This window comes from Heliangelus exortis, chromosome 3 (assembly GCF_036169615.1).
Source record: "Heliangelus exortis chromosome 3, bHelExo1.hap1, whole genome shotgun sequence".
NCBI lineage: Eukaryota > Metazoa > Chordata > Aves > Apodiformes > Trochilidae > Heliangelus > Heliangelus exortis.
In genome coordinates, this window is record NC_092424.1 from 45,387,631 (window position 1) to 45,415,035 (window position 27,405).

The 27,405-nt window shown below is 36.6% G+C and overlaps 1 protein-coding gene across 3 annotated transcripts in view; it reads left to right on the top strand.

Moving 5' to 3' along the window:
- Positions 1 to 27,405, top strand: part of PDE10A (phosphodiesterase 10A) — a 361,597-nt gene that overhangs the window by 278,615 nt on the left and 55,577 nt on the right. For all 3 annotated transcript variants that reach the window (XM_071740425.1, XM_071740424.1, XM_071740426.1), the window contains exons 3-5: positions 5,720 to 5,748; positions 18,716 to 18,836; positions 20,723 to 20,772. In XM_071740425.1, the coding sequence (XP_071596526.1) occupies positions 5,720 to 5,748; positions 18,716 to 18,836; positions 20,723 to 20,772 (200 nt within the window). The remainder of the gene's footprint in view (positions 1 to 5,719; positions 5,749 to 18,715; positions 18,837 to 20,722; positions 20,773 to 27,405) is intronic.

Consider the following 27,405-nt stretch of genomic DNA (forward strand, 5'->3'; position numbering starts at 1 on the left):
TTTGAACATTTTCTCCGTTTTTCAGCTTTCAATCTGCAGGGTAAAATAAATAAAACGCTTCTCTAATACAAACGTATGCATATTGTACTTACTGTAGGCTTTCTTCAGAGGGATTGAGATGATTCCCCTGACGTAAATGTGTGTCACACCAGATCACTACACCCTCCCATGTGGTAACCTATCATCTCAGGCTCTAATGATCCCTTACCCTTGTTGACGTTTGCAAACTATTCCTCTGGGGCATTTTCTTTTGTTTCGTTTGTCAGCTGGTCTAGAGTAGAAAATGCTCAGTCTTGATTTTTCTGCAGATGTTGAGGATTTGATGGCAAAGTTCAGTAACAAGACATTTGTTTTCAGCGTAGTCAGAGACATAGAAACAAGAAAATCAGGCAGGCTAAAAAGCTTTTTCACTTTAGATTCTGAAATCTGAATTTTAGAATCTGAAAATTTTAAACAACTTTAGAAGAGTGTGGTAGCTTGCAGTTTGATTACATGGATATGATTTTACTTTAAAAAATCCTGTATGTTTCTAAACAGAAAGAGATGAGAATACATTAAACAAAAAGGTAGAGATGAGAACAAGATAGAAAGAATTGAAGGGAAAAAAAGGTAGTAAAATGTTGGTGTCTGATCCTCTTTTTCCCCAAGGTAATTGTAAGATAACATTTTTCCCATCAAGTTTTAAATTATCTTGCTGTCACTGAGCCATATGCAGTTATTTCCTGCTCCAGAAGCCAAGAACCTGCTGAAATTTCTTGGTCTCTTCCGACCAATGAGCCTTTTAATCCTAACTCCATGCCAGGGAGGGGAACTTCATGGCTCTGAGCTGTGTACACTCTGTGGTCCCATCACTTGTAGGGCTGAGATTGGAGGATGGGCTGTGTACAGATGATGGGGAAGGAGGAGGAAGTGTCTGTCCTTCAAATCCTCCAGACAGCTGAGAGTAAGGAAGAGGTATTAATGGACTAGGAATGAACAAGCCAAACTGAAGAGGCCCAAAAGTGTCCTAAGAGTATGTGTAATAAGATATGTTTTTAAAGTATCCAAATATTTTGCAATGGACAAGATCCATTGTGTCTTTTTCAGGTTGTTGGAGCTTTGTAGGACCTGCTTGGAGTAGCATTCTCTTTTAATCATCTCCTTCAGCCCTGGATCACTATACTTAGCAATGATGTTGCAATTTTTGGTACAGAAGGTTTCTAATGCTTGCTGTAGCAGTTCTATTGATTTCAATGGAATTACTTAAGGTATATGTCTGAGTAGTATTTGAGCCAACAACGATGTAATTTTTTCCTTCTCATTGAAAACACATTCAAAAGTGAAGGAACATCTCTATTCTGTAGTTAGATAACAGCTTAGTAGTGTTAATGCTGTATCTGAAATACATCAAGTTCAGTAAACTTTAAGGATACATTATACTTGGCAACCAGCAGGATTCTGGGACCAAAAAATAGGAAAAAATCAAGTCTGATTTGACAAGAATGACACTGAAAACTACAGTTTCACTACTGGATGAGAGACTTCGTTCACAAAACATGATAGCAAGACCTGTCATCAATTTTAAAGGAAGCTGCCTATAGCAGCTGTTCAGTTAATTCCAACCAGAATTGAGTGTAAGGCAAGACATGGGTAGGTACAGGCAAAAAACTGTAGCTGTGAACTGGTATGTTTGAAAAAAATTACAAGTTGTTATTCATGCTCTTCAGCCCCTTGTCTAGTGTCTGTATTTCTGTAATAAACTGTGGTGATTGCACCTTGTTGACTGATGAGATAGATGAGCTAACCAATTTCACACTCTCTTAATTCAACAGTCATGTTGTGTAGGATATAAAGTCATAGGGTAATTACCATAAGTCATAATTTTAAGACTTGGTGAAGTACATTCAAGCTGGAGACTATTAAGTTTTGTCCTGGTGATCAGAAACCACATTCCAACATAATTTTTGTTGAGGTATATTCAACTAGAGAGGCTTCTACAAAATTTTATGAAACTTTTATCTGGTCTGGGGAATCTATCATTCCAGAAATTCAGAGGCACATCCATCATCCTGCTATTAAGGCAGAAGTAAGAAGGTAAGATTATGTTAAGTGTAAAGCCATTTTCTTGATCATAATTTTGTGCTTAGATTAGTTTAAATAGTCACATGAAGTATACAACTGAGATTTTCTTTGTCCATGGATATGTAAAATGTGGAGCTGCTATCAGTATGCTTTGTACTACTAAACAATTTCAGAAAAAATCAAAATCTGGATCTTCAGTGTGCCTTTCTATTCTCACAAGGGCTGGTGATATTTTCAGAGGGTCCTTTTTGGAAAGATTGTCCTGCAAGATTGTTCCAAGTGTTTCGTCAGTTTTATGAGGGCTAGGACCAAATAAGACAATGAGTTTTCAAAAATTTAGGTGTCTCTAATGAAATGGAATCAAGTGCACTGGATTCTGGCTGGGTTTTTGTGTAGTGCCCTGTTTGATTTTATGCAAAAGGATATATAAAAAATGTAGGACACCTGGCAAACAATATGTTTCTCTGCTTACCATCTGCAAAGAAGTCTTGGATCAGGTCTTATTTATTCTCTGATGCATGTTATGTTGTTGTTTTAAGAAGAGGATGAACTGGTATTCTTTTTTTTTTTTTTTATTTTGGAACTTTTAAAAATGTGGATCTTATTGTTGATGTAAAAAAGGTTAATTCGTGTTTTGTCATGCTTTAAGGAAAGAAACCTAGTGTGCCACCAGGGATCAATACTAATGAGTTTTCCCTTACAATGTCTAAGTCTTACCTCTGAAAAAACTGTCTCAATTCGTTTTCTGTGAAGTAACATTACAGGTGCTTCTGAATTGTAAAATGAATCCAGACAGCTGAAAGTCAGGAGAGCTGCTCAGGTGCTCTCAGTGAGACTGCCATAAAAGCAGGAACATTTTTGAGTGATGGCTCTAGCATTTCTATTCTATATGTATGAAAGTTGCCACTTCAGGAAGCTCACCTTCAGTTAAGGTGCCTTTGAAAAATCTAACAAATTCAGCGGAGGCACAAGGCTGCTGGATGTAGGGTGTCTAAAATAAGGATGCAATTTGCAATTAAAATAGACTGACCAACTGATCTGATTGATGCTGTTGTTCCGCAGAAAAAAATTAAACCTGGTAAACTTTATTTCATGGTGGCGAGATCAATCTTTAGCCAATCTACATTTATTGATGTGGAATTTCTATTGACGTCTGTGTGTGTATGACACTCCTCAAGGGAATAAAGCAGCAAAGATATTTATGCTGGTCTAATTGCATTCCAAACACCTTCTGTCTTATTAGTTGAAGGAAAAGAAGCCTAAAGCAAATTTTGAAAAGAAAATTATTAGGTCAATCTGACAGCTGCTGTGTGGGAAAACATTCCTTGGGAAAATGTGACTGTACAGCTATCTGGAATCTCATAAACAGAACTTATCCTAAGCATTTGTTTGCTGTCATCAGCAACATTGATGGCCGTGCCAGTAGTATTTAACTACAAAGAACCAAGAACAGTGTAAAACTAGAGAGAAAATGCAATATTGTTTTTTCAAAAGAGTTCCTATGATAAAACTATCTAGGCTTTAGAATTATTACTTCCTTGATGCTCGTGTCAGAATAGCATATCTGAGATGTTGAAAGCTTGCTTTGCATTGAAGTTTCCTTTATGACTGGCATCTTGCAATTGTCAGATCTCTTTATTTTTTATTTTAGAAGGCATACCTTGAAATACAAGTACAAAATTTTATTTTTTGTAGTATGCAAAATAAAATCCAAATTTTTCCCGATAAATGAACTTTTAAACAAATTAACACCCCTTCACATACACCCCTAAAAAGAGAAGCCCAACCTAAACTAAACTTAGGGTTGTGTATATTTTGACAAATACCAAACCTGGCCTTATTTGTACTGTGCTGAATGCAAGACCTTCTGTGGATTTTTTTTCCTATTATTTCCCTTTATTATTTCTACTTCTTCCTTCCTTCCTTGTCTTGGTTTAGCATGGAAGCCTTCCTAGATAGTTGTCTTTAATTACCATACTGATATTTATACATATCTAGTGTACTGTGCAGTTGTTAATTAGAATTGTACAGGTTGTAAAGCTGAGACCTACAGTCTGTTAAATTACAATTTTTTTCTTGAAAGTCCAATCTCATCACATAATTCTTCTCATTCTTCCATGCCTCCTCCTGGTTACACTGATATCTGAAGAGAGCTTTTTGAATAGTACTGTTTGCAAAGCTGTCAAGATAAAATAGTGTAACTTTATTCTTATGCTCTGGTATAGTGATTTGAATTTGGAAGTTTAGAAAGTGAAACATTTTTTACACATTGAGTAGGCTAAACTGGCTCACTGGGAGGTAGAATATAATTTTCAATCTTGAAAGGGTTACGTCTGCAAACTTGGTGGATGGAGGGAAACCCTTGAAATTTAGTTCTGTTCCCACAGTTTCCTGTTTTTCCACTTTTGGTGTAAATGCATTTTTATGCCCAAATTAACAAGACATTAACATAAAGGAGTTTATAGCATCAGCTAAACTTGAGTGTTCTGCTAGATTACTGGTGCATGCCTTGTGCTTCTGGAGGACAAAATTACCTCTTTCTTGGGTTGTGTACTCTTCTGAGCTGCTCCCATTTCACTACTGCTGACTATCTACCTCACTGTGCATCAGGCCACATTGAGAATAAAATTGTTAAACACACAGCTTGCAAAAAGCCTTGACTGGGCACTCCAGCCCAATTAATGTATGCGTGTATAGTGATTTCTTTTCAAGAGTTCATCACTTTATTTGTGAAACTGCTAAGAACAATGTTGGCATAAACAGAGTGCCAGAAGTAAATCATACATGGTTTTTGTACTACTCTGTGTTAATGACTATCTCGGGTATCACAAAAAATTGACTTTACCTTTGTAAGTTCTATGAACAGCAATTCTACCAACAAATGGTATTGAGACTGTGACACCTCTTCATATATTGCAGTTGGTGTATTTGATATCTAGATAAAAGTGAACTCTAACTAACATGTTTCAGCCAGTTTTCTGTTATTGTACCTGTGTTTATTTTAAAATATTTAAATTTAAAAAAAAATGCATGAGAGCCTGCTTGTATTTGAAAGACAAAAATTTTATTTTGTGTATGTATATTATAAAATACTCTGCGCTTTTAATGAATGTGTTTTGCTAGATCAGATCAGTGATACTCTTCTATTTGTATGGCTGCAAGGCTTTTTTTTTTCCATATCTGCAGAAGTCAAGAGGAATAGCATCTTTAATATTCAGAACAGAAACTCTTAAGTGTACTCCCTAGCTTGGTTTTATATACAGGAATATGTAGGATGTTGTCATGTATTTCGTAGCAAGAAGCCTTTACTTCTCATACTGTGCAGTACTAACAATTGACCTACTGAATTAGAATATAAATGTAAGAGAATATACAGGACTTCTGTTTGCTTGCCTGTGAATTGAATTGTAGGAAATTTTGTATTCTTCTGAAGTCAGGACAGAATTCTTGAATACTTTATCCTAATCTTAATTAATGTTTAGGTTTAGAATTTTAAAGATTTTAAATGCACACCAGTCTCAGAATATTTCAGTTATTGCACCATGTTAGAAAAATTTTGTACACAGGTGCAAAAATTGTTTGACATGTGGTATGTTGTTCTTTATTCAGTCTAGAAACTTCCCTGAGTGCCTAATTTTTTTGTTTTGTTTCCTCTTAGATGAATCAACTCCTAAAGAAGTCAGCAGGGTAAGTGCTACTCTCTGTCCCCTTTGAAAAGAAGTGTAGTCTCTGAGGTCCACTGTTCACTTGAGATGATTTTTGTGCAGTCTCTGATTAAGATTTGACTCTATTCCCTAGACATAGTGAGTGTCTGAAGGAAAAAAAAAACCACCACAAAGCAGGTGTACAGACTGACTAGGGAACAATTAAAAAAGAAAAGAAATATTAAGAACACTTGATTGGCTGTAAATAAGTTGAAGGATATTTTGGATTAACAAGTACTTAGTGCGATTTTCATGATCCAGTTTTAAAAAGGTACTTCACAAAAGCAAGGAAAATAATGGGACTTTGAGCATAACAAGCAGACTATTTACTTAGTGTTACTGCCTCAAGAGGTGGCAAGCATAAGAAGAAACAAGGGAAGGAATATGCCTTAATAACTCCCTTTGAGATGAGCCAGGGCACAGATGAGGTAAATTCTTCAGTTTGAAATACTTCGCAGTGACCATTATGATTGTACTGTAAAATCTTTAAAAAAAATATTCAAATAATTTCCCAGATCTAATCTTACATCTGACTGACACTGTGTCCTACAGAATATCAGTCTGTGGTTGAAAAATAGTTAGGGGGATCTGTTAGAAATTAGTGCCAATGCTGGGAATGACAGAAAATAAGGACAGGAAGATCTGTTACCCTTGGATGTGTCCAGTCACCCTGAAGCACCCCATTGTTACTCCATATGAGGGAGCAAATTACAGCTTTCTGAGATGGGATCATGGTCCTTCTATCTGTTTTTCTTCAATGTCTTGCATGAACTATTTCATGTTCTCAAGGAAAAACACAGTAGTGTTAGACACATATGAAGAATAAGGCTAATTGAAAGACTAAAAGCTGGCTGCGTAGTTTTGCTTTTTGCTCTCAGTAGAAGTCCTTTGGAAAATACAAGGATATGAAAGGAGTGGAAACAGCCTGGTAGTGCAAACTTCACTTTGGTAACCCTGAAGCATAATGGGAAAACGAAGTTTACCATGTACAAGCCTAGAAAAAATGATGTCTAAAATGAGGTTATTTAAGCAGAAGTTCTCTCTGTATATGTGGTGTGCTATGGGTGTGTAAGGGTGTAGAGAATGTAGATGAAAACTGATTTAAATAATTTATTAACTGATTTAAATAATTTATTATTATAAATATGTCTTTTTGTTTTCCCTTGGTATTCAAAAGTTCTGGCAGTAGAGTAGATACCTATGAGTGCAACCAAAGATTATTGTAATTAGTTTGTCTGTTTATACTGCTTTTATTTCAAACTAATTCAAGATCTGCCAAAAAAATCTCAGAAGCCGTAAGTATTTTTGTAGAAAAAAAGTTCCTTTTAATTGTCATTATTTGGGTAAATAGATTCACATTTTACCTAAAGCTCTGTAAAATGGGTTTTCAAAGCACACCTAGGTTACACATTTGAGCTACTTAAGGCAAAATAAACAAGATCTGGAATCCCTGAGCCCTCTTTAGCCTACACTGCCACTCATCACCTCTGTCAGGCACTTGTCCCAGGCCTTCAACTTAGTGTTTTACTGAAGACGGGTGGTCTGTCACTTCAAGTCCTGGAGTCAGTGTGTTGCATTATTATTTTTTTTTTTATAGTGCAGTTTTTGAAGGCCCTCAATAATAAACCAAATGAATGAGTTGGTTAGTTTGCAGGGTTTTTGAAAAATACTGTAATCATAGAATCATAGAATCGGCTGGGTTGGAAGGGACCTCTGAGATCTGTAATAATGTAGACCATTGTAATACATCTGCTTTCTTCAGGGGCAGCTCAAACAGATGCCAGTTTAATTAAAATCTGAACATAAATGAGGAAAGTTCTGGAGACATGTTCATGCTGACTGATGAATTACAAGTTTTAAAGTAATTAAGTACTATATTTTTAATTCCTGAAAATATCTGCAAGAAAAAACTTATAAGTAAAGCAAAAATAAAGGATAGGGAAAGGAAATTTATTACAGAATTGAATGACCAATTAGTTTAATTAATTATATCAGTTAGGAATCAAGGTAGAAATACACTGAAAAAAAGTGTTTTTCATACCTGGTTTTATTTTTCTCCATTTTTCATTCTCGGGCAGAATTAAAGCATTCATAGTCATAATCAGTAATATCAGTTGCTTCAATACTCTCCCATCATGTTGTGCTTACACAGGACTGCAGAATTAAATTGGGGATGAATATTTTTTGTTAAATTTATTTAACTTCTTTCTCCCTCCAAAATATCTCACTTTTTTTTGGTATAAACATACAATATTATGAGAATGTTCTCGGGCTTCTAAAGACTGAATTTTTCATGTGTTTGCCTTTTTGCCTTTTTATCAGCAAAATGCAGTGGAATTAGAGGTGTATGGGTTTTTTGTTTGCTTTTTTTTTGTTTGTTTTTATTTTTAAAGTTTAAGTTTAAAGTTAAAGTATTTTTTTACTTCTTGAATTATTGGAAGGAAATTTTGGTATTTTCAAATGTTTGTGTTGCAGTTTCACACTGAAAACTGAGGAAATTCTGAGAAATGCTGTGTAGGAACTGTATTTTATCAGTTTAGTAGAAAAATGACAAAGTAGCAATTTTGGCTTATCAGCATTACATTGCATGTTTTCAAAACAAGGAGAGAATGGAAGAAACCTCCTACATATTTTAGATTTTGAGATTTCTAGAGTAGAAAAGCTTTTCAAAAATTATTATTTTAAAATCTGGTCTGGAAGTTGCAATTTCATCAAGATATTGGTGTTCAGAAGGTAAATGTAAGATATCCTAGATTGGTCTCACATAGCAGCTGACGGGTAGGGGACAAAAATTAAAAAAAAAAAAAAAAAAAAGATTTCCCAATTCCTGGAGACCACTTTTGGCATAAGATCAACCAACTCTGGTTACAAGAAACCTCGTGTGCATCTGTTACCAAACACTTCCTGTGAACTTTTTCTGCGTGCTAGCATCCAGTACTTATGAAATGTACATAACTGGGAACAGAATCTCCTTTTCCTGTGATAAAGTATTGGGAACATCCTTGGAAATGCTGAGTTTCTTCTGCTTACTTAGTGTGCAGATGTGTGTTGGCTGATCCTATTCATCCTAGCTAGTGAAGTGGTTTTCTGGGCAGAGGGTCTTCAGGAGGGAAACCAATTATTGAACAGTTTTGATATATGCTTTCTTTTTACTCTTTTATCTAGAAAAGAAATGAAAATAGAGGGGTGTGAGGTTGAGCACTGGGTGCAGATGTATTCATATATGTCTAGACTGAAGAGCCTGAAGATATGTTTCTTTGACACTGTTAGTGAAAACATCATGCATTGGAGACATGTTATTCTTTTCTGCTGGCAAAAACAACCCCATTCCTAGAAGAACTATGGCCAGGATCTTGCTCTACGTGCTGCTAGCTTTCTCATGATCACTGTGTGCTCTTTTGTACTTCAGATTCTGAAGTTTAAACAAAAATATTTAATGTTCCTGATATGATCACAGCAAAATTAGCTGTTGTTCATTTTGCTTAATGACTTTCCATTCCCTGTTTACTTGAAGTGCTGTACTTCCAGCGAAGCTGCCTTTTGGCAAGTACATTTGCTTTGTAAACTCCAGTGATGCCAACAGCAATTCACTTTGCAGAAGTTTACCATGTAAACACCAGAAAAAATATTACCAAGCAAGTGACTAGCTCATTTACAGTACTTTATTCTTGGAAACAGGAATAATACTTTAATCCTCTCTTTTCCCCTTTTTGGGCTTGGAGCTTTTGGCAGCTGCCTTGGCACTAACCAGCACCCAGCACAGTATGTCACTGACACTTACTGAATTAGCAATTGTGTTTTCAGTAAATAGTTGCAGTATTTGCATATATCTTCACCATGCAAATGCTGATAATAAAAGTTTGGTCTTTCTATGACAACGTTGACAAAGCAACCTCATTCTTTGTAGCATTTCCGTATTAAAGGTGGGATTTAAATGTTTTCACACAGTCCTGGAGCTAGGGTGCAACAAATTAATCAAGTTAGGGAATTAGAACATATATATTTATATATATGTATATATATTTATTCAGCCTTCAGAAGTGAAGCGAATGGCATTGCATCTGTTGTCATGAAACTGATTTCTTTATGAAGAAAATCCTGTGGATACTGTGATAAGCAACAGTGGTAGGAAAATGAGGAAGTTTATTTTTAATTTTTTTTGTACATCATGTCTTCAGAGTCCTTTCAAGTCAAGTATTGTGAGAGAATTTGATTTAAAAAAAGCTCTTTTTAAAAAGAAGAGCAGTATTCAGCCTTGTCAGGTTAAAATGAGACTCATTATGCTGTTTTATTATATAATCTAGAGAGGTGATATTTTTGAGATATTTATGCAATTACATGAGCCTTCCAATTAATAACAACTTATATAGTTACTCCTATATAATAATAACAACATTCTTTTCTCTTAAGCCAAACCTTTACTTTTTATTATGTGTTGTTTCTGTTACTACTGAAGCAATTTATTTCAGTGTTACCATTTGGTAGCAGGGAAGGAGCTGATGGAAGGTTGAGGACTGGATGCCAGGGAATGAGGACTATTTGGTAAGCTTCTCCTGGGGCAGGTGTTCACTATATCTCCAAGGCTTGGAAGCCAGCTACATAAACAGGCTGGGAAGTGTGTGCCTTCAAAATCAGCGAACCCTTTCTGTGCAGAGTGAGAGCTGGTTTGCATCTTTTGACATAATAGGGCCTGTCGTGCCAGATGCCATCTCATATTTTCCCTTCTTTGCATTGTTGTGAACAGTATTTGATGTGTGAACAAACAATTCACAAACACCTGCATATGGTGCTGCAATGCTAAACTTTATTTACTGAGCAAGTTCTAACCCATGTCCTCTCCAGTCAAAACAAGAAGAATAGACGTCAGGCAAATGCGTGTAGAAGCAATTTTCTCTGAGGCTGTGTACAAGCATTAAAATTTATCACCTCAGCTAAGTCTGTTCTTTATAGCTTCTTGCATTCCAGTGTCCAGGTTTAAACAAAACTGGTTATTGCAGTCAGCCCTGGTTACCTCTTCTGATTTTCTGGAGCAGAGACATTTTTCTGTGCTTCCCCTCCAAGCTTCTCTGAAAGCCAACTCTGCACTGTAAGTTTGCTTACCACATTCTCTCCACTTTAATTTTTCAGTCTGAGGATTTGATGTCCTTTGGTTCAGCATTTCCACCTTGAAGCAAGCAAGCAAGCAGTTTTATTCCCTTTTTGTATATTTTTTTTTTTTAAATGGAGTCTAGATCAGTATTTTGGCTTCTTCATAAGTACGGTTTAGATGTGTTTTCACTGTTATTAGGACAGTTTTCTCTTAGTTATCTGTGCCCCAAAAGGAGAAACACCAATTTCTATGCAAGATGTGCACTTACTATTTAGTGCAGCTAAATAATGCAAAATACCACAGCCAGGGAAATTACCAGGCCTGCAGAAGGCAGCAGTACACAAAAGTATATTTACTATACATATACACAACCTAACTTATGTAAACATAAAAATGACCTGAATAACAGTTTGTATCCTTTTCCCAATTTTGTTATTGGTTTAATTAAATATTTTGACTTTTTTTTTCTACAATCATTTCTTTATACCTGTTGGTCATCAGAAAGTAAAAAGGAAAGAGGCAGTAATATACTTAACTTGAAAATTCTGCTTATTATGTGAGCAAATGAAGTAGTGTTCACAACATTCTTAAAGAAAATATGGTTTTCTTTTTTAAAAAATGATAGTGTAGTTGAATATTAATGAGCTTTCCAGAAGATAAGTTATGGAGGTGACTGAAAAGTTATAAAGTGAGTCTCTTAAATCAGAATGGTAACTGTGGATCTGGGTTTTTTCATAATGCTACCTGAAAGGAAGGGAAAGCTCATCTGTTTCAACAAGGGTTATCAAACAATTTAGTTTGTTTATTTATTTTTGTGTACAGCAGTGCTTGTTTTTAAGAAGTGCAAAAGTGTTGCTGTTGGGAATTCCTTTTTTATAAAGCAAGTAGCAATGGCACCAGCAACTTATACATTTAAAATCAATATCTCTATACCTCTGGTCCAATATATGAGCATACCTAGCAGGAAATAGTTTAGATTGACATCTCAATCAAATATCAAGCAAACATTCAGACCTTTAAGACTGCAAACAAGTGCTCTTTTATAATTTATTTTTTAATGTGAAGATTTTCTTAGTTAGATTTTTGTCTTTAAATTTGTTCTCTGATGACTCTTGTCAAGATTGTAATTTTATATGAAAGAAAACTTGTGCTGCCTGGAAGCTTAATAAGGGATTTTGGTTGTTTCAGATATAGCAGCTATTTATGTGATGTAGTATTTTTTACAAAGAAGAAAGTAACTGTCAGTCTTCAAAAAAGGGCAAGAAGAAGGACCCAAGCAACCACACACCAGGAATCCTCACCTCCATCCCTGGAAAAGTGATGGAGCAACTCATTCTGGGGGCCATCTCTAACCACTTGAAAGAAAAGAAGGTTATCAGGAGTAGCCAACATGGATTTACTAAGGGGAAATCTTTCCTGACTAACCTGACAGCCTTCTATGAAGGCATGGCCAAATGGGTAGATGAAGGGAGTGCAGTGGATGTCATATATCTTGATTCAGTAAAGCTTTCGACATGGTCTTCCATAACATCCTCCTATTAAAACAAAAAATATGGGATAGATGATTGAACTGTGAAGTGGATTCATAACTGGCTCAACAACAGAGTTCGGAGAGTTGTGATCAGCAGCACAGAGTCAAGTTGGAGGTCTGTGGCCAGTGGTGTTCCCCAGGGATCAGTACTGGATCAACGACCTGGATGAGGGGATGGAGTGTACCCTCAGCAAGTTTGCTGATGATGCAAAGCTGGGAGGGATCACTGATACACCAGAAAGCTGTGCTTCTATCCAATGAGATCTGGACAGGCTGGAGAGCTGGGCAAAAGTCAACCTCATGAAGTTCAATAAGGACAAGTGTAGAGTTCTGCACCTGGGGAGGAATAGCACCAACCACCAGTACAGGTTAGAGGTCATCCTGCTGGAATGGAGAAAGACCTTGGAGTCCTAGTGGATAGTAAATTCTCCATGGGTCAACAATGTACCCTTGTGGCCAAGAGGCCCAATGGTGTCCTGGGGTGCATCAGGAAAATTGCGTCCAGCAGATCTAGGGAGGTTCCCCTCGCCCCCTACTCTGCCCTCGTGAGACCACACCTGGAATGCTGTATCCAGTTTTGGTCTCCCTGGCTCAAGAGAGACAGGGATGAAAAGGTACAAATTAAGGGATTTGAACATCGCTTCTATGAAGAAAGACTGGGAGAACTGGAGCTGTTTAGTCTTGAGAAAAGAAAGCGGAGAGGGGATCTTTTTGACGTGTATAAATATCTGAGGGGTGTGTGTCAAGACGATGAGGTAAATCTTTCAGTGGTGCCCAGTAATAGGACGAGAAATAATGGGTTTTAATGAGTTTAAACTAGAACATGGGAAGTTCCGTCTCAACATGAGGAGAAACTTCTTAACTGTGAGGGTAATGGAGCACTGGAACAGGCTGCCCAGAGAGGTTGTGGAGTCTCCTTTTCTGGAGACATTCAAAACCCAGCTGGATGTGTTCCTGTGTGGCCTGACCTAGGTTATCCTGCTTTGGCAAGGGGGTTGGATTAAATGATCCCTAGAGGTCCCTTCCAAGCCCTGACCTTCTGATTCTAAAGAGAAGACTGAAGTTTGAGTACAGGTTGTCATATTTCAGTTCTCATGACCTAGGTGTTTCTAGTGAAATCCAATCCCTGCCTAAGGACATGGGTTTGTAATTTTTTTTTTATAAACTGCTATACAGGATTACTTGGACGCACCATTTGCAAGTCTTGGTGTTTTCACTGATAGATTAATATAGGTGGTTTGATTAATTATTAAGTGGTGATCTGAAATGCTAGCTGATAGAACCAAAGAGAGAATAGGTGTTTTAAACTCCTATGTTGACATAAATCCTATGTATATGCCTAGCTACATTCTTTGTTCTTAGTGATTTAGAGCTACATTCCTTGTTCTTAGTGATTTAGAGCCCTTCAACAACTGAGTTTTCTTACAGGAGCCTCTGTATGTCTGATGGTTCCTAATCTTTTTTAAGATCTTTAAAAAAAAAAGAAAAAGAATTTCATTTTGGTCTCATGTCCATACTTTTTTGAGCCTTTTTTTTTCTTGTTGGATTGTGGGGTGTTTTTTTTTGTTGTTGGTTTGGTTTGGTTTGTTTTTTTTTTTTTTTTTGTATTTTTTTGCCTGCTTCCATGTCTAAGATTACATTTTTGGCCTCTGACACCTCTAGAGTGCCTTGCAAATGGATAGGGTGTCACTGGACAGGCACAATATAGAATCATAAAGAATGGTTTGGGTTGGAACAGACTTTTCAGATCATGTAGGTCAAACCCCACTGAATGGATAGGGATACCTCCCACTAGACCAGGTTGCACAAAGCCTTATCCGACTTGGCCTTGAACGCTTCCAGGGAGGGAACATCTCCAAATCCCCTGGGCAATCTATTCCAGTGTCTCACCACCCTCATACTAAAGAATTTCTTCCTGATGTCTAGCCTAAATCTACCCTCTTTCAGTTTGAAACTGATCATCTTTGTGGCCTTTCTTCAGAGTCAACATATATTGCATTAGCTCACGTAGCCCTGATGATATCCTCCTTGCACACTCTGTCCAGCCAGCCTGCACAATAACAAACTGAATAGGAGAAGTCTGGGATGGCACCAGAGACTGGACCTGAAGCACAGATTATGAAGATCCATACTGCTTTCCCAGGGCCGCTCTGCATTTCAGTCTGATAACACTTGAGTAGGTTGGCAAGGAGCCTTGAAAATTTTTAAGAAAATGCTCGGTGCTTGCTGGAAGAATTGATCCCTGTTTTCCCACAAGTCTGTTTCTGAGGCATACTCATATGACAGGTCAGCACCTTTTCCCATTTCCTGAGCAAAACACTTGTGCTGTCCTTCCCCGAAGAGTTCTCTCCCAGAGAGCTACTGCTCTGTCTCTCATAGCCCTGCAGTTGGCTAGAGGCTGCCTGCAGCAGTTGACAAGAATCTCCCTTTTGTGGTTCTCTCTGGCATTCTCTGAAACCAGCCTACGATGCCAAAATTACACATGAAAAATAACCAACATCAAAATGAATCTCTCTGGATGTGGCCACTTTCTCCCATGTTTTGTGGTTTTCACAGTTGATTTATTTAGTTGGTTTTTTGGTTTCATGTTTGTGGGTTTTTTTCTCATCCAGTGAAGTTCTGCATCCCCAAAGCATATTTGGCCATACTTCTCCAAGTGACATATGATTTGGGCTTTTCATTTACTCTAACTCCCCCTTGCCTGTGACAGCATCATACACTATGAGGTCTGTAAAAGACATCTATCTGTTACAGAACAAAGCAATTGTTGCTGTGGAGAAAGAGCTCTGTAGGAGGGAGTAAGTATTACCTAAGAACTTCCTATTCTCTTCGCTCTTCAGGAGACATTTTAAGAAGTTAGAGAAAACAGATCAACTTCTGGATTATGTTGGCATTTACTTAGTCTGTGATGTATTAATAAAGGCTTTTTGTTGCAACAGAAGGGCTTCTTCTGTTCTGCAAGAGCAAAAAATGCCCCTGGCACAGCTATCCTATAAGCATGAAAGCATGGAAATTAATTTTCATTTCAGTTTGTCATACATAAAATTTACTTTAGATATTAAATTGTGTCCTTGAATATTTTTGTGTGGCTTAATAGTTCAGAATGATGAATGCTTAAAGTTCATCTTGTTCTATGATATTTTAGTGTCTGCTTTCATGAAATGAAACGCTTGTGGTTCTTAATCTTTTTGTTTAGATCTAAGTCACAGCACTGTTCTTAAATCTTCTGTCAGGGATTGCTGTCTTCTGTTTTGCCACAATATTCTGAAGACAGATAACCATACAAATATTTTTATGTTAAAATTTATAAACATGAAAGAATGACATTTTTGCAGGATTTATATAAGTATTTACAACAGCATTTCCATTCTCAATTGTTACCTCTTTTATATATAATAAATGCAGTTGTTAGAAATATGATACCAGTATGAGAGCATTAAACTACTTTTTAGTCCACTTAAATTATTTTAATGTAATGTTGCTGGAATTCAGAGTTTTGTAGTAGATTTACCAAAATACCTGTCGACAGAGTCTTAAATAGTAGGAAATCAACAATTGGAACGAAGTATTAAGTAAAAGGAGTTGAGTGTTAATAGCTTTTAAATTGCAAAGTAAACTACCATAAGAATTAAGAGAGAGTACTTATGCTATATCTAACGACAAATAGATGCTCTTTTTCCACCAAGTGTGTTGAAGTTTTTTGGAAATTACTTTCCTAAATTAAGTTTTACACCAAATATGCTCAGGTCTGTTAGCAACTGTGATGGATAGTGCTTGTACCACGGTTTGCTGATGACATACTCAGTGTTTAAATAGATGGTTTCATAAAGAATATTGTGGCTTTTCAACCAAACATGATTGTGGTTATCCAATCTAAAAGTCCTAGAACCAAATAAAAAAAGCTTTTTTTCATTTCACTGTAATAAAAATAAAACCATTTTACAGCATGACGGAGTAATTTGTTGCTGGTGATTGAGCTAAGTCACAGAATTACTTAACTGTGAATCTGGAGAAGTTCTATTCCTCTGGTCAGTTGTGGGTCCACAGATAGTCAGCAATAGAAATCTGCAGTATTACAACTATATGTACTGTGCAGGTACCATCTTTGTAGTAACATGGATGCAAGCAATGATTTGTCCTGCTTTCAAAATGTTTGCAAGATTATGTTACAGAGGTTATGATAATGGGCACATAGTTTATTTTGAAATTACTATGCACACTGAACTGCTGCTTAATTACAGGCAAAATTATTAATCTGCTAGGGCGGTTACGCCAGGGGGCTCTGGTGATGCGTTCCCTTAATGTATTAGCTTTAAACTTTGAGTGTGCATCACAGGTGAAGGGATATATATTTATTTCCAGGAGACATTTTTTTCACATGATAAAGACTTTATGCATGCTTGATTAGCTATTGCTGCTTTAGGATATATGGCTACACGTGTCTTTGCTGGTCTGTTAACATGTATGAATAATATAATCTCTCGATTGCTATTTTTCTATTGTATGGCTACTTACCGCTATATTGTAAGTATCAAAAATACCACTTTCATGAAACTATGTTACTGTATTTTCCTACTGAGGAATCATGTAGTGGTAAATGTAGGACACAACAGAGGACAGTCAATGGAAGCTTACCAGCTGCCATATGGTGCTAATAATGGTAATGGTATGCTGTATTGTAAACCTCAGACTTACAGCAGTTTATGCATATATGCAGCGTGACCTTACACTGCTGTCAAAATTTATAATCATCACATCAATTTATAGAAAGAATTATTAAGTGTTACATTTGTTAAACGCTAGGAACATTTTGGACACCTTTGGTCTCAAATGTTCTAATATGTCCATCTGGAGCAATAGATTAGTACAACACCATGAGTTAAGAAGGGGTCACAGCAAAAATTATACGTTCTCAGAACCTATTTTAAAGTCAAGATTAAGATCTGCTTAATCTAAAGGAATTAATTAGTATTCTCAATAAGGACTTGGGGTTTTTGTTGGGGGAGTTAGTAAGATTTTTTTGGAGATTAAGAAGCCAGATGTATCCTCTCTATTCATAACAAAGCGTGTTGTATGTAGAAACAAAGGAAAGTAATAGTGGAAATAAAAGTTATAGCGTGGAATATATTGTGTAAATTATGGGCTTAATCCATCAGTGTATGTGCAATTTTACCTGAATTTACAGACAGGGAAGATCTGGAGAGCAGACTTTTGTATTTGCACAAAAGCATGAGAGTGGTGGGTAGACTGTGGTACTCTGAACCCTCATGGTTTTTTCCATAGTACCATTTACATTTGTCTGGTCGATAATACATTTGATTCTTAAGTATGAATGAGCAGGGGAATAAGTCTTAGTCTCTCAATTAACATTACTTCATCTAGATATCGCCGGCTTAATTTTTAGTTTCAGCAACATAATTTACTGCATCACTGAGTTCAATAAGTAATTGACCGTATTACTTTCTTCAGTTACCACATTACCAGTTTTGGGCAGGGTAATGAATCTTTACTTACTGCCAAGTCTTGCTTTCTGTGAAACTGTTCTTCATGATGCTGTCATGCTACACATGCACATTTACTGCCAGTCTTGTCAGCCCTGCAGGACTTGTTTTCAGGACTCAGGATAACAAAATGCAGCTGGGCCCCTGACAGGAGGCTGCATCTCCTTATGGGATTTTAGCCATGTCATACTCTTTCATTGTCAGCACTCTGTGGGTCCCATCTAAACATCCTAACTGATTTGTAATCTCTTGCTGGCTGTCAGCTGTCTTTAGCTGAAACAAATGCCTGTTAGGCCAAAGTGCCTAGCATGTTTTCAACTAATGCAATTTCTGTGCTTTGATTTCTTGGTGTTAATTGTTGATGCTGAATAGCTGAGCTCCTTCAGCTGCCACCTCGAAGCTCTGGTGCTTGGCACAGTTCTGCATCTGGTTCATGAATTTGAGGTGGAAGATGCTATGGAAGCTAGCTAGTTGCCACCTTTCATGGTGGAGTAGGAGCTTAAAAGTCAGGAGAAGGTTACCTACATTATAGTTGTTGCATCTGTATTTCTTGTTGAGGCATTGTCATGTGACTTGGGCCAAGTTTAGATGACTACTAATTGCTCAGTGATGTACTTGGTGTACTTCGAACAAATGTCTAGTGGAGCAAAGAGTAGAGTGCTCTGCCTCTTTCTCAGCAGTGACCCAACTTGTCAGGCAGATGGATTAGGACAGTTGTGATTGACTCTTCATTGTGGTCTCAGTGTATTCTAAATCAATTTATATGTTTAAAATCTGCAAAATACATCTGAGTTATTCTAAAATGTTCTTTTTGGGTTTGCTTCCATAGTACCAGGATACGAATATGCAAGGTGTGGTGTACGAATTGAACAGCTACATAGAACAGCGCCTGGATACAGGAGGAGATAACCAACTACTTCTGTATGAACTGAGCAGCATCATTAAAATAGGTAAGAAAGAGAATCAGGCATCTGAGCTGTTACTTAGCATCAGCGCGCAGTGCATTTCTTACACGGGTTAATCAATGAAGAGAGGTATTGAGGGAAATAGTGTTTTCTTTGGATGTTTCTCAGTCCTTCACCTTCTGTCCCTCAGTGAATCCCTGGCTGCACTGAAGTGAACTTCATCTTTGAAGCGAGCTATGCATCCAATACCAAAATTTGAGTCCCCTGTTAAGTGAACTAAAGAATAAACTATTCTGGTGATGATGGTGTTGCAATGTCAATGTGAAAGTAAAAAAACCAAAACCATATTGATAATATCACTGCATACTCGAACTCTTGAAGCAAAACTGAGATGTGGGCATATCTTTTGCGTGTTGTCAAATTACATTCAGTTGTTTAACCATTTTTTTTCTATATGGTTAAAGTACTTTTTGTGGTAAGAAAATAATTTACCTAATCAAAAGCTAAAAAATAAACCAAAACAATTTGCAGTAACAATATAGGTCTAATTTTAGCCAGAGTGGATGTACTCAGAATTCAATAGGAAGTAGTAGTAGGTTTGTTCAATTTAGCTTTCAGTCAACTCTTTAGAAAGGTTTTAAAATCCCCACTACTTCATTGTTTCCTAATGATGAATACTAGTTTTGGTTCATATACATGATGTTTTGAAAGGACCACTTCTATTCACTGGATTTTTCTTAAATATTTATTCAGACATCGGTGCCCAGGTCAGAGCAAATCAGACTGTATTTTATAATGCACAGGAAGCAAGAGGCTTTATGAGAGTGGTTCTGCTTGTATTTTACATTTTTTTTCTTTTGTAAAGTAGATGACATTTAAAAAAATATATTTTCTTTACAGTGTCCATTTTCCTCATAACTCAATGTGTTTCCATACTGCAGGTGAAGGATTTAAAATCTGAATGTAAATTACAATGCCCTGAACTCTCACTAATGTTACAGAGTTGACAATAAGCAAGTAACTACACAATGGGGTTTTTTTCCTTCTGTCAAAGAAAGGCAGAAAGCCAGTTAATTTGATAACACACAAGTATAATTACTTGCCTGAAATGTTCTAAATGTGTTCTTGTGTTCATTCATAAAAAACTAGTAGCAGCTATGTACTTTTACTGGTTTTAGTGTTTATTAACTGTTTGAAAGACCAACAGACTTAAAATCAAAGTGTATTGTGTAAACCAGAGTACAAAACATTTGACTGCTATCTTCTCTTCTGATTGTGAGGGTTTTCATGTTAGCAATAAGTTACAATGGTTTGTTGACTTTCAACTTTTGAGAGTTTAAGGAACTGGACTTTGTTTCATACAACAATCTGAATCTGGCAGAAATCTGACAAGTATAAACTTTCCGGTGTGTGTCCATGTTTTTAATATGGAGCAGCTGCAGAAAATAGAAAGGTTTTTTTGAAACACATTTTTATGGCAACATTTGCAATGTTTTGTTTTTCTGTAATTTTCTATCTTAAGGCAGGGACTAATATAGCTTACCATCTATGAATGGTATTTATTTTACTCATTGAAATTCTAATGTTATCTCATTTGTTAAGACATGTTCTTACATTACTTGTATACTGTCTTATGAATTATTTTGAATTTACAGACATTAGGCCTTGGAATAAGAATAAGATGTATAAAGAGGTTGTTCCTAATTATGTCTTAGAATCTAGTAAATGACAATGGGGAAAACAAGAATTATCTCATACCTCTAACTTTGTAGGGTCTGGGAAGTTTCAAGAGACAGCAATAGAACTCCACCTTTAGAATTGTAAATGTTTCTCCCGAATGGAACTGAATCTGTGGTTTCACCTCAGAGGTCTTGTGTAAGTTTGATTTCCCTCTGTGAGTACAATTATTTCTTTTGTTATTGCTTTGGCAGCTACAAAAGCTGATGGATTTGCACTGTATTTCCTGGGAGAATGCAATAATGTAAGTATACTGGATTAAGATGCTATTTTTCTGTACAATTACAAGAACATTTTCCAATTTGTCAATGATTTTTTGATTTTGATTTTACTTTGCATGTCATTTAGCAGGAAATATCTGGGTGCTAAATATTAGCTTTGCTATTATTAGTTCTGTAAAATAAAAGTTGATTGAACATAGTGGTAATGAAAAAATGTTTCCTGTGTTTAGATCCTTAGCCTTTTAAATTTTTTATAAGATTTGGCAGTAGTGCTGTTGTTTCTCTGACTGCAGCAACTTAACTCATGATTATCCCCATTATTGATTGTCTTTAACAAACAGGAAACTTGGATTTGCCCTCAGCATAACCTGTTTCATCTAGTTACCTCTTTAAATATTTATTATTATTTTATTTTAGTGTTATCAGGTCTTCTGTTAAACTGCTGCAGAAACTTGATATTGAGATAATGTAAAATTCAGATCTAGTTTTTAGTTAGCTTAAAATAAATTCTGCATTTAAAATTTATGAACGAAATCAGTTTCTGGTGTAAAAAATTGACTGAAAGTGAGTCCAATATTTGCTGTTTTAGTATCTCGTATTTAGAATGCATTCCATTTCTTTCTACATGGATTGATTTGGACAGTTACCATTACACAAGATTTTGTAGTCACTTCAAATGGCTACCAAGAAGGAAACGTAGTTTATACTTCAGTACTTTTCAAATAATTCACATTTTTAAAGCAATATTATGACTTACGTTCAAGAAACAGATTAAACTCTTCTTACTGGAAAATTATGAGAGAGGGAAATATTTTTCTCTTTTTTTGTTTTTTGTTTTTTGTTTCCTTGCTTTAAGCAGCCAGTTCTAATAGTTTATTTTTGCATAGCACATTAGCCAATTTCCTTTGCTCTTTGTAAAATAATTGCATTCTGAAAAAGGGTAAGAAATAAATTTTTTTAATAATAGAAATAGAAATGAAGATGTATAAACCTGCAGGTGACTTGAGCCTTGCCTGAGAAATATTTACTTATTCAAAAAGGTAATGTCTGTTTTAAAGGAATGCAATTGTGAATGCAATATTTGGTTCTCAGGAGCAGGTGACTGTCCACTGTCATGGCTGGGGGCTTATACGAATGGTCATGGAACACTATTATTATTATTACTATTATTATTATTATTACTACTAATAATAGTAATAATAATAATCTGTTAGGCAGTTGAATCTCTTTGCTTCCCAGTATAACTCTTTCCTGAAAAAAGTTCCAACCACTGAAAACACACACATTGACTTTATTAGCCAGTGCTATGTAGCTGTATCTCCCCAAATGGAATGTTTTTCATGTAGTTACTACAGGGACTGATCCCAAGTCCTTTGAAGTTAGTGTGAGATTTTCCATTCATGGGCTCGGGCCTTGGGCCAGACTCATGTTTGTAATCTTTTAACTAAATGGTAATGCAGTAGTCTACTTTTTGTAAGAAACTGTGACTGAAAATCAATTTGGGTGTCTTTGTCTCTTCAATATTGAATGTGAAGGATGTGTCCAAGTGAGATTCTGTTTTCCAGGATATATTGGCAAGCTATTTTTATTTTTTTTCATTAGGTATCTTTTTTAAATGGGAACAAAAAGACTCTGCATAGCATAAATGGCAGAAAGGAGCTAATTTTTTGAGATTAAGTTTCAAATATTAAAAAACCCCTGTAATTAGTGTAGACAAAGTAGTTGAACACCTATGGTCATATGTTGAAAAATGCCCTCTATTTTTCTGTGCCTTAACATTCTGATGCTTGGTTTGTGACTTAAGGTACATGAATTCAGCAAAATTAATTGTTTTCTTTGTTCAGTTTTGTCATTTGGCTTTTTGTTTGTTACCATGAGAAATGCACACAGATCTGCTTGTATTTATTCAGCCAGCAGCCTCATGTTTCCCACCATGCTTTCAAAGAAATAATTTGTGTCTGAATACAGCTTTTCTGGGGTGTGTGTACGTGACTTTGAGAATTAGGTGCTGGGAGGGGATTCTGTAAGAATGGAGGAATCATGTTGATAAGTAGATACCTACTTTCTCCCAAATGATTTTGTAATATTTAGTTATGTGTGTTCTGGCTGTATTTTGTATATTCTATAAGGAACTTAAGGTCAAAACTGAAGCAAAAGTACTAACTTTATTTCAGCTCCCTCTGTAGATATGTGTAGGTACACTTGTGCCTGTTTAAAGAAATCCAAATTTGACAAGCTTGACACATGATAACCATTTCCCTTTGTCCTCTCACTATGCACCTGTGCAAAAAACCCTACCCCAGCTTTCCTCTCGGCCCCCTTCAGGCATTGGGAAGCCACTATGAGGCCATCTCAGAGCCTCCTCAACTTCCTCATCCTGTCTTCATAGGGCAGGTGCACTGGCCTGCTGATCATTTTAGTGACTTTCCTCTGGACATGCTGAAGGACCTTTCTGTCCTTACGGCGAGGAGTCCAGAATTGGACACAGCACTCCAGGTGGGGTCTCACAAGAGCAGAGTACAGGAGGAGAATCACCTCCCTGGACCATCTGGCTACACTTCTTTGGATGCAGACCAGGACATGGTTGGCTTTCTGGGCTGCAAGTGCACAGTGACAGCTCACGTTAAGCTTCTGGTCTACCATCACCCCCCAGTGCTTTTTGTCAGGGCTGCCCTAAATTCTTTCTCCTCCCAACCTGTATTTGTGCATGGGATTGCCTCTACCCAAGTGCAGAACTTTGCACTTGGCCTTGCTGAACTTCAGTTTGCAGGACCCCACTTCTCAAGCCTGTCAAAGTCCTTCTGGAGGGCATCTCTTCCTTCCATCATGTTGCCTTAACCACATAGTTTAGCATTGTCAGCAAACTTGCTGAGGGAGCGTTCAATTTCACTGTTCACATCGCCAGCAAAGCACTGGTCTGAGTGCTGACCCTTGAGGAACACACGTGCCACTCACCTCTCTTTGGACAATGAGCCATTGAGCACAACTCTTTGGGTGTGACCATCCAAGGAGTGGTCCATCCATTGAATCCATATTCTTCCAGTTTAGAGACCAGAATGTTGTGCAGGACAGTGTCAAATGCTTTGCACATAGTCTGGAATGCTTTGCACAAATGATTATCTCCTTAACTCCCTTTAGGTTACATAGTGAGTTTCTAATTAGGATATGATTTCCTTTTACAGAAATTCTAGATATTTACACAATAAAACCCATCAAGTGTTTATTGCATCCCGTGTGCTCTTAATACTAAGAGAGCTGCTGTATCATTGCAATTGGGCTTTTTCATGGGTTACTAGGGATGAATTATAAATACTTCTTTGGTGCAGTTTTTAATGTGGGCAGCACTTCTCTTACATGAAAATTATACTAGAAATGAAACTAAATTTGTTTAATGTGAAGAAAAACTCTAAATTAGCTGATCCTTTTCTTTCTACAAGACATAGATGATGCACTAGCTTTTAAAGGAGGACCTAGTTTGAGAAACTTTTTAGCTTAGCAGCACAAATGCTCATTAAAATACCTATCCACATATGAAGTTTCCTTATGGCCTCATTTTATTTCTCTCTATTGAAGTATACAAAACTGAATCTTGACTTTTATTAAGAGCTGGATAGCAGCATAAGGGCAAGGTAGTTTGTGCTGTCAGGTCAAATGCCTTCAGGACCTTCACTTGAGTGAATTTGCTTGAAATGGAAGATGCCATACCAATTGTAGTTACAGTGCATTTCTTTATGCAAGTATTACACAGAACTGGTGTCAGAATGTGTGTGGCCATTGGGCTTATTCCAGCAACTTTCTGGTTGTTCAGGCTGACACTAGCATGAGTTCCACTCCTTTCTAAGGGTATTTTGATAGTAAGGTTCTACTTTTCAAATGATTGCCTCCAGGAAGGTGAGTACCACTATTATGATCAACTCCTTCCTCCCCTATAAAGTTGACTTATGTGTCAGAAATTGGTTTTGCATATGCTCTACATATGGTAGAATGCATTTCAAAATATTCAGGTACTAGAAACAGTATAGCTCCTCATTAGGGTCCAGTCATCTCAACAGCCCTGTGCCCACACTGCCTTTGGCTCTTGAACTTTTTCCTTATCTAAGAAATTTTCTTCTTCTATGGGTTAGTGCAGCTATGCAAATAAAATGATTTATTCTTAATGTACATAACAGACATTTTGCAAACACTGTGTATTGGAGACCAGAAACACAAATCAAACAGGAATGTTTCAGAACTCTCCAGAAAAAGACTTTATTTCAATTTTCTGTTTTATTTCTTATGGGGATGAATATATGGTTCAGGATTCTTATATTATGACCCTAACTGAATATCATCTTCAGACATGACTTAAAGGATTTACTGAAATCCTATTACTGGATGGTGAGTGTGTGTAGATCAATGTGCCTAAGTTCCATGCTAGCTGGGAATGAATTCAAGTCCATAGGCTAATATCTTTACAAGGGAGTATTTTTAAAATACTTATCACATCTACGAAGTTTCTAATATATTATCATGTTATCTGATTCTTCAGATGCATCTTCTTTATAGTCATTATTTGTGTGAGTAATTCACCTCATGATTACATTGTGATTCCTACATAAAGATGTATGACTTTGAATATAATAGACAGTAGCTTTTACTAGGTCTTATGAGCATTACTTAGTTCCTGAAACTGCAAATTCTGTTGACAAACAGATCATCCTTGCTTCAGATAGACAGTTTCAATAGCTTTATTGTGAGAAATAATTATGTGAGGCCACAAATATGTGCACACGCTGTGCTTCAGGGTGTATCTTAAACAAGTCTGGAATTTGTGGTCGTGCAGAAATGATTGCAGCTTGATGTGCAGTGCCACCTAGTGAATTTTTGGGGTGGGCGATTTCAAGTTACTAAGAACCAAGTTACAAGCATCCACTGCTTGCTATCTCAGGTTTTTGTACTGGACTCAGGTAAATTATTTTGAATGCAAAGCCATGATCTCTGAAATCTAAGACTTTTAAAGGTGTTTCCAGGTGAAAGCTTTCCACCTGCAGGTCAATCCATAAAATGTTGTTCTCTATCCTCAAATCAGTCCTGACATCACATACTATATATACATGAAGTGGAAGAAGTCTCTTGCTTTCTTAATTTGCCTATGAATAGTGATGCTCAGCAGAGAGGAAAAGCTGTTGGTGAATTACCGTGTCTGAGTTTAACTTGAAGTCAGTAACTTATCAAATTGAAAGAAATTAGATAAATAGCTGCCAATATGTATTTTAGTGAAATTTTGGTCCTGTTTCATTTAATATTTGGGTAAATGGACTTGTGGAATATGATAATCTTGAATATGCTGTAGTTGGAATTTACAAATGGTTAGAAAACTAGATAGGCTCAGAATGGGAGGGTATTTTCAATAATTCCTCAAGAATTTACCCTGTGTCTGGATTTGCTCAGTATACTAATTAATGCTTGTGTTAAGGAAGAATATAGACATATTAAATTTGCACATTACATGAAATTGGAAAGTACTGCAAATGTGTTTGTAGGGACAGCTTTAAATTCAAAATTATATTGGGAAAATGGGTAGAAGAAGCTAGACAGTGTTTCAGTGTGGACAAGTTCTGGGCTCTCCATAGGACACCTCTGTGTAAAGTGCTTAATGACTTTGAGAAGGATTCTGGGGTTTTCAGTTAAGGTAAAGACTCAGTAATATTATTGCTGTAGCAAAAGAAGGCACTGTTCTATGAGCAGAGTCTTCATATAAAATAATTTTCACATTTCTCTGTCTATTGCTAAGGTTTCCAGTCGAATAATACATCCGGTTTAAGCAAAACAGTTAAAAAACCCCAAAAACTCATACCAAACTAGAGGAGCTGAAGTGAGTCCATGGGAGAGCAGGGAAAATGGTCAGGAAACAAAAGAACTGGTATTGATCATTTAAAAAAAAAAATAAAAATTGAGGCGTCAAAATATACCTGGATAAGGCAGAGAGAAAGGGAATAATCTGTTTGGAGAGAGGAGGTTGTAGCAAGGTGGGGCTTGGCCTCTTCTCCTGTGTATCAAACAACAGGACAAGAGGAAATGGTCTCAAGTTGTGCCAGGGGAGTCTTCTAGACATTAGAAGAAACTTCTTTACTGAAAGGCTTATCAAACACTAGAGTAGGCTGCCTGGAGAGGTGCAGCCTCCATCCCTGGAAGTGTTTAGAAGATGTGTAGATGTGGTGCTTAGGAACATGGTTAAAGCACTGGACTTGGTACAGATAGGTTAATGGCTGATAGAGTTATGTTTGTTTGATTCAATGATCTTAAAGGTCTTTGCCAAACAGAACAATTCTGTGATTCTTCTCCATAGCTACAGCATGTAGGGCAGGAAGGTCACTGCCTTGAATTGGCATTAGTAAAACTTCCCCAGTTATGACTATAATTAAAGGTCAGGGATCCTCATCCCTGGAGTTGTTTGAGAACTGTCTGGACACACATCTTTGAGAAAGAGACTTAGCTGACCTTGCATTAAAATGGAAAGGGTGGAAGAAAGGTGTGTCTACTTAGTTTTCTGTGTCAATGAACTGGTATAAATTGTGGTGGGTTTCAGTTGAGTAAATCATCTATAAGGTTTCCAGGAAGGAAGTCCATTTTGAAATTGATGCCATTAAAAAAGATGAAAACATTTTTAAAGTCCC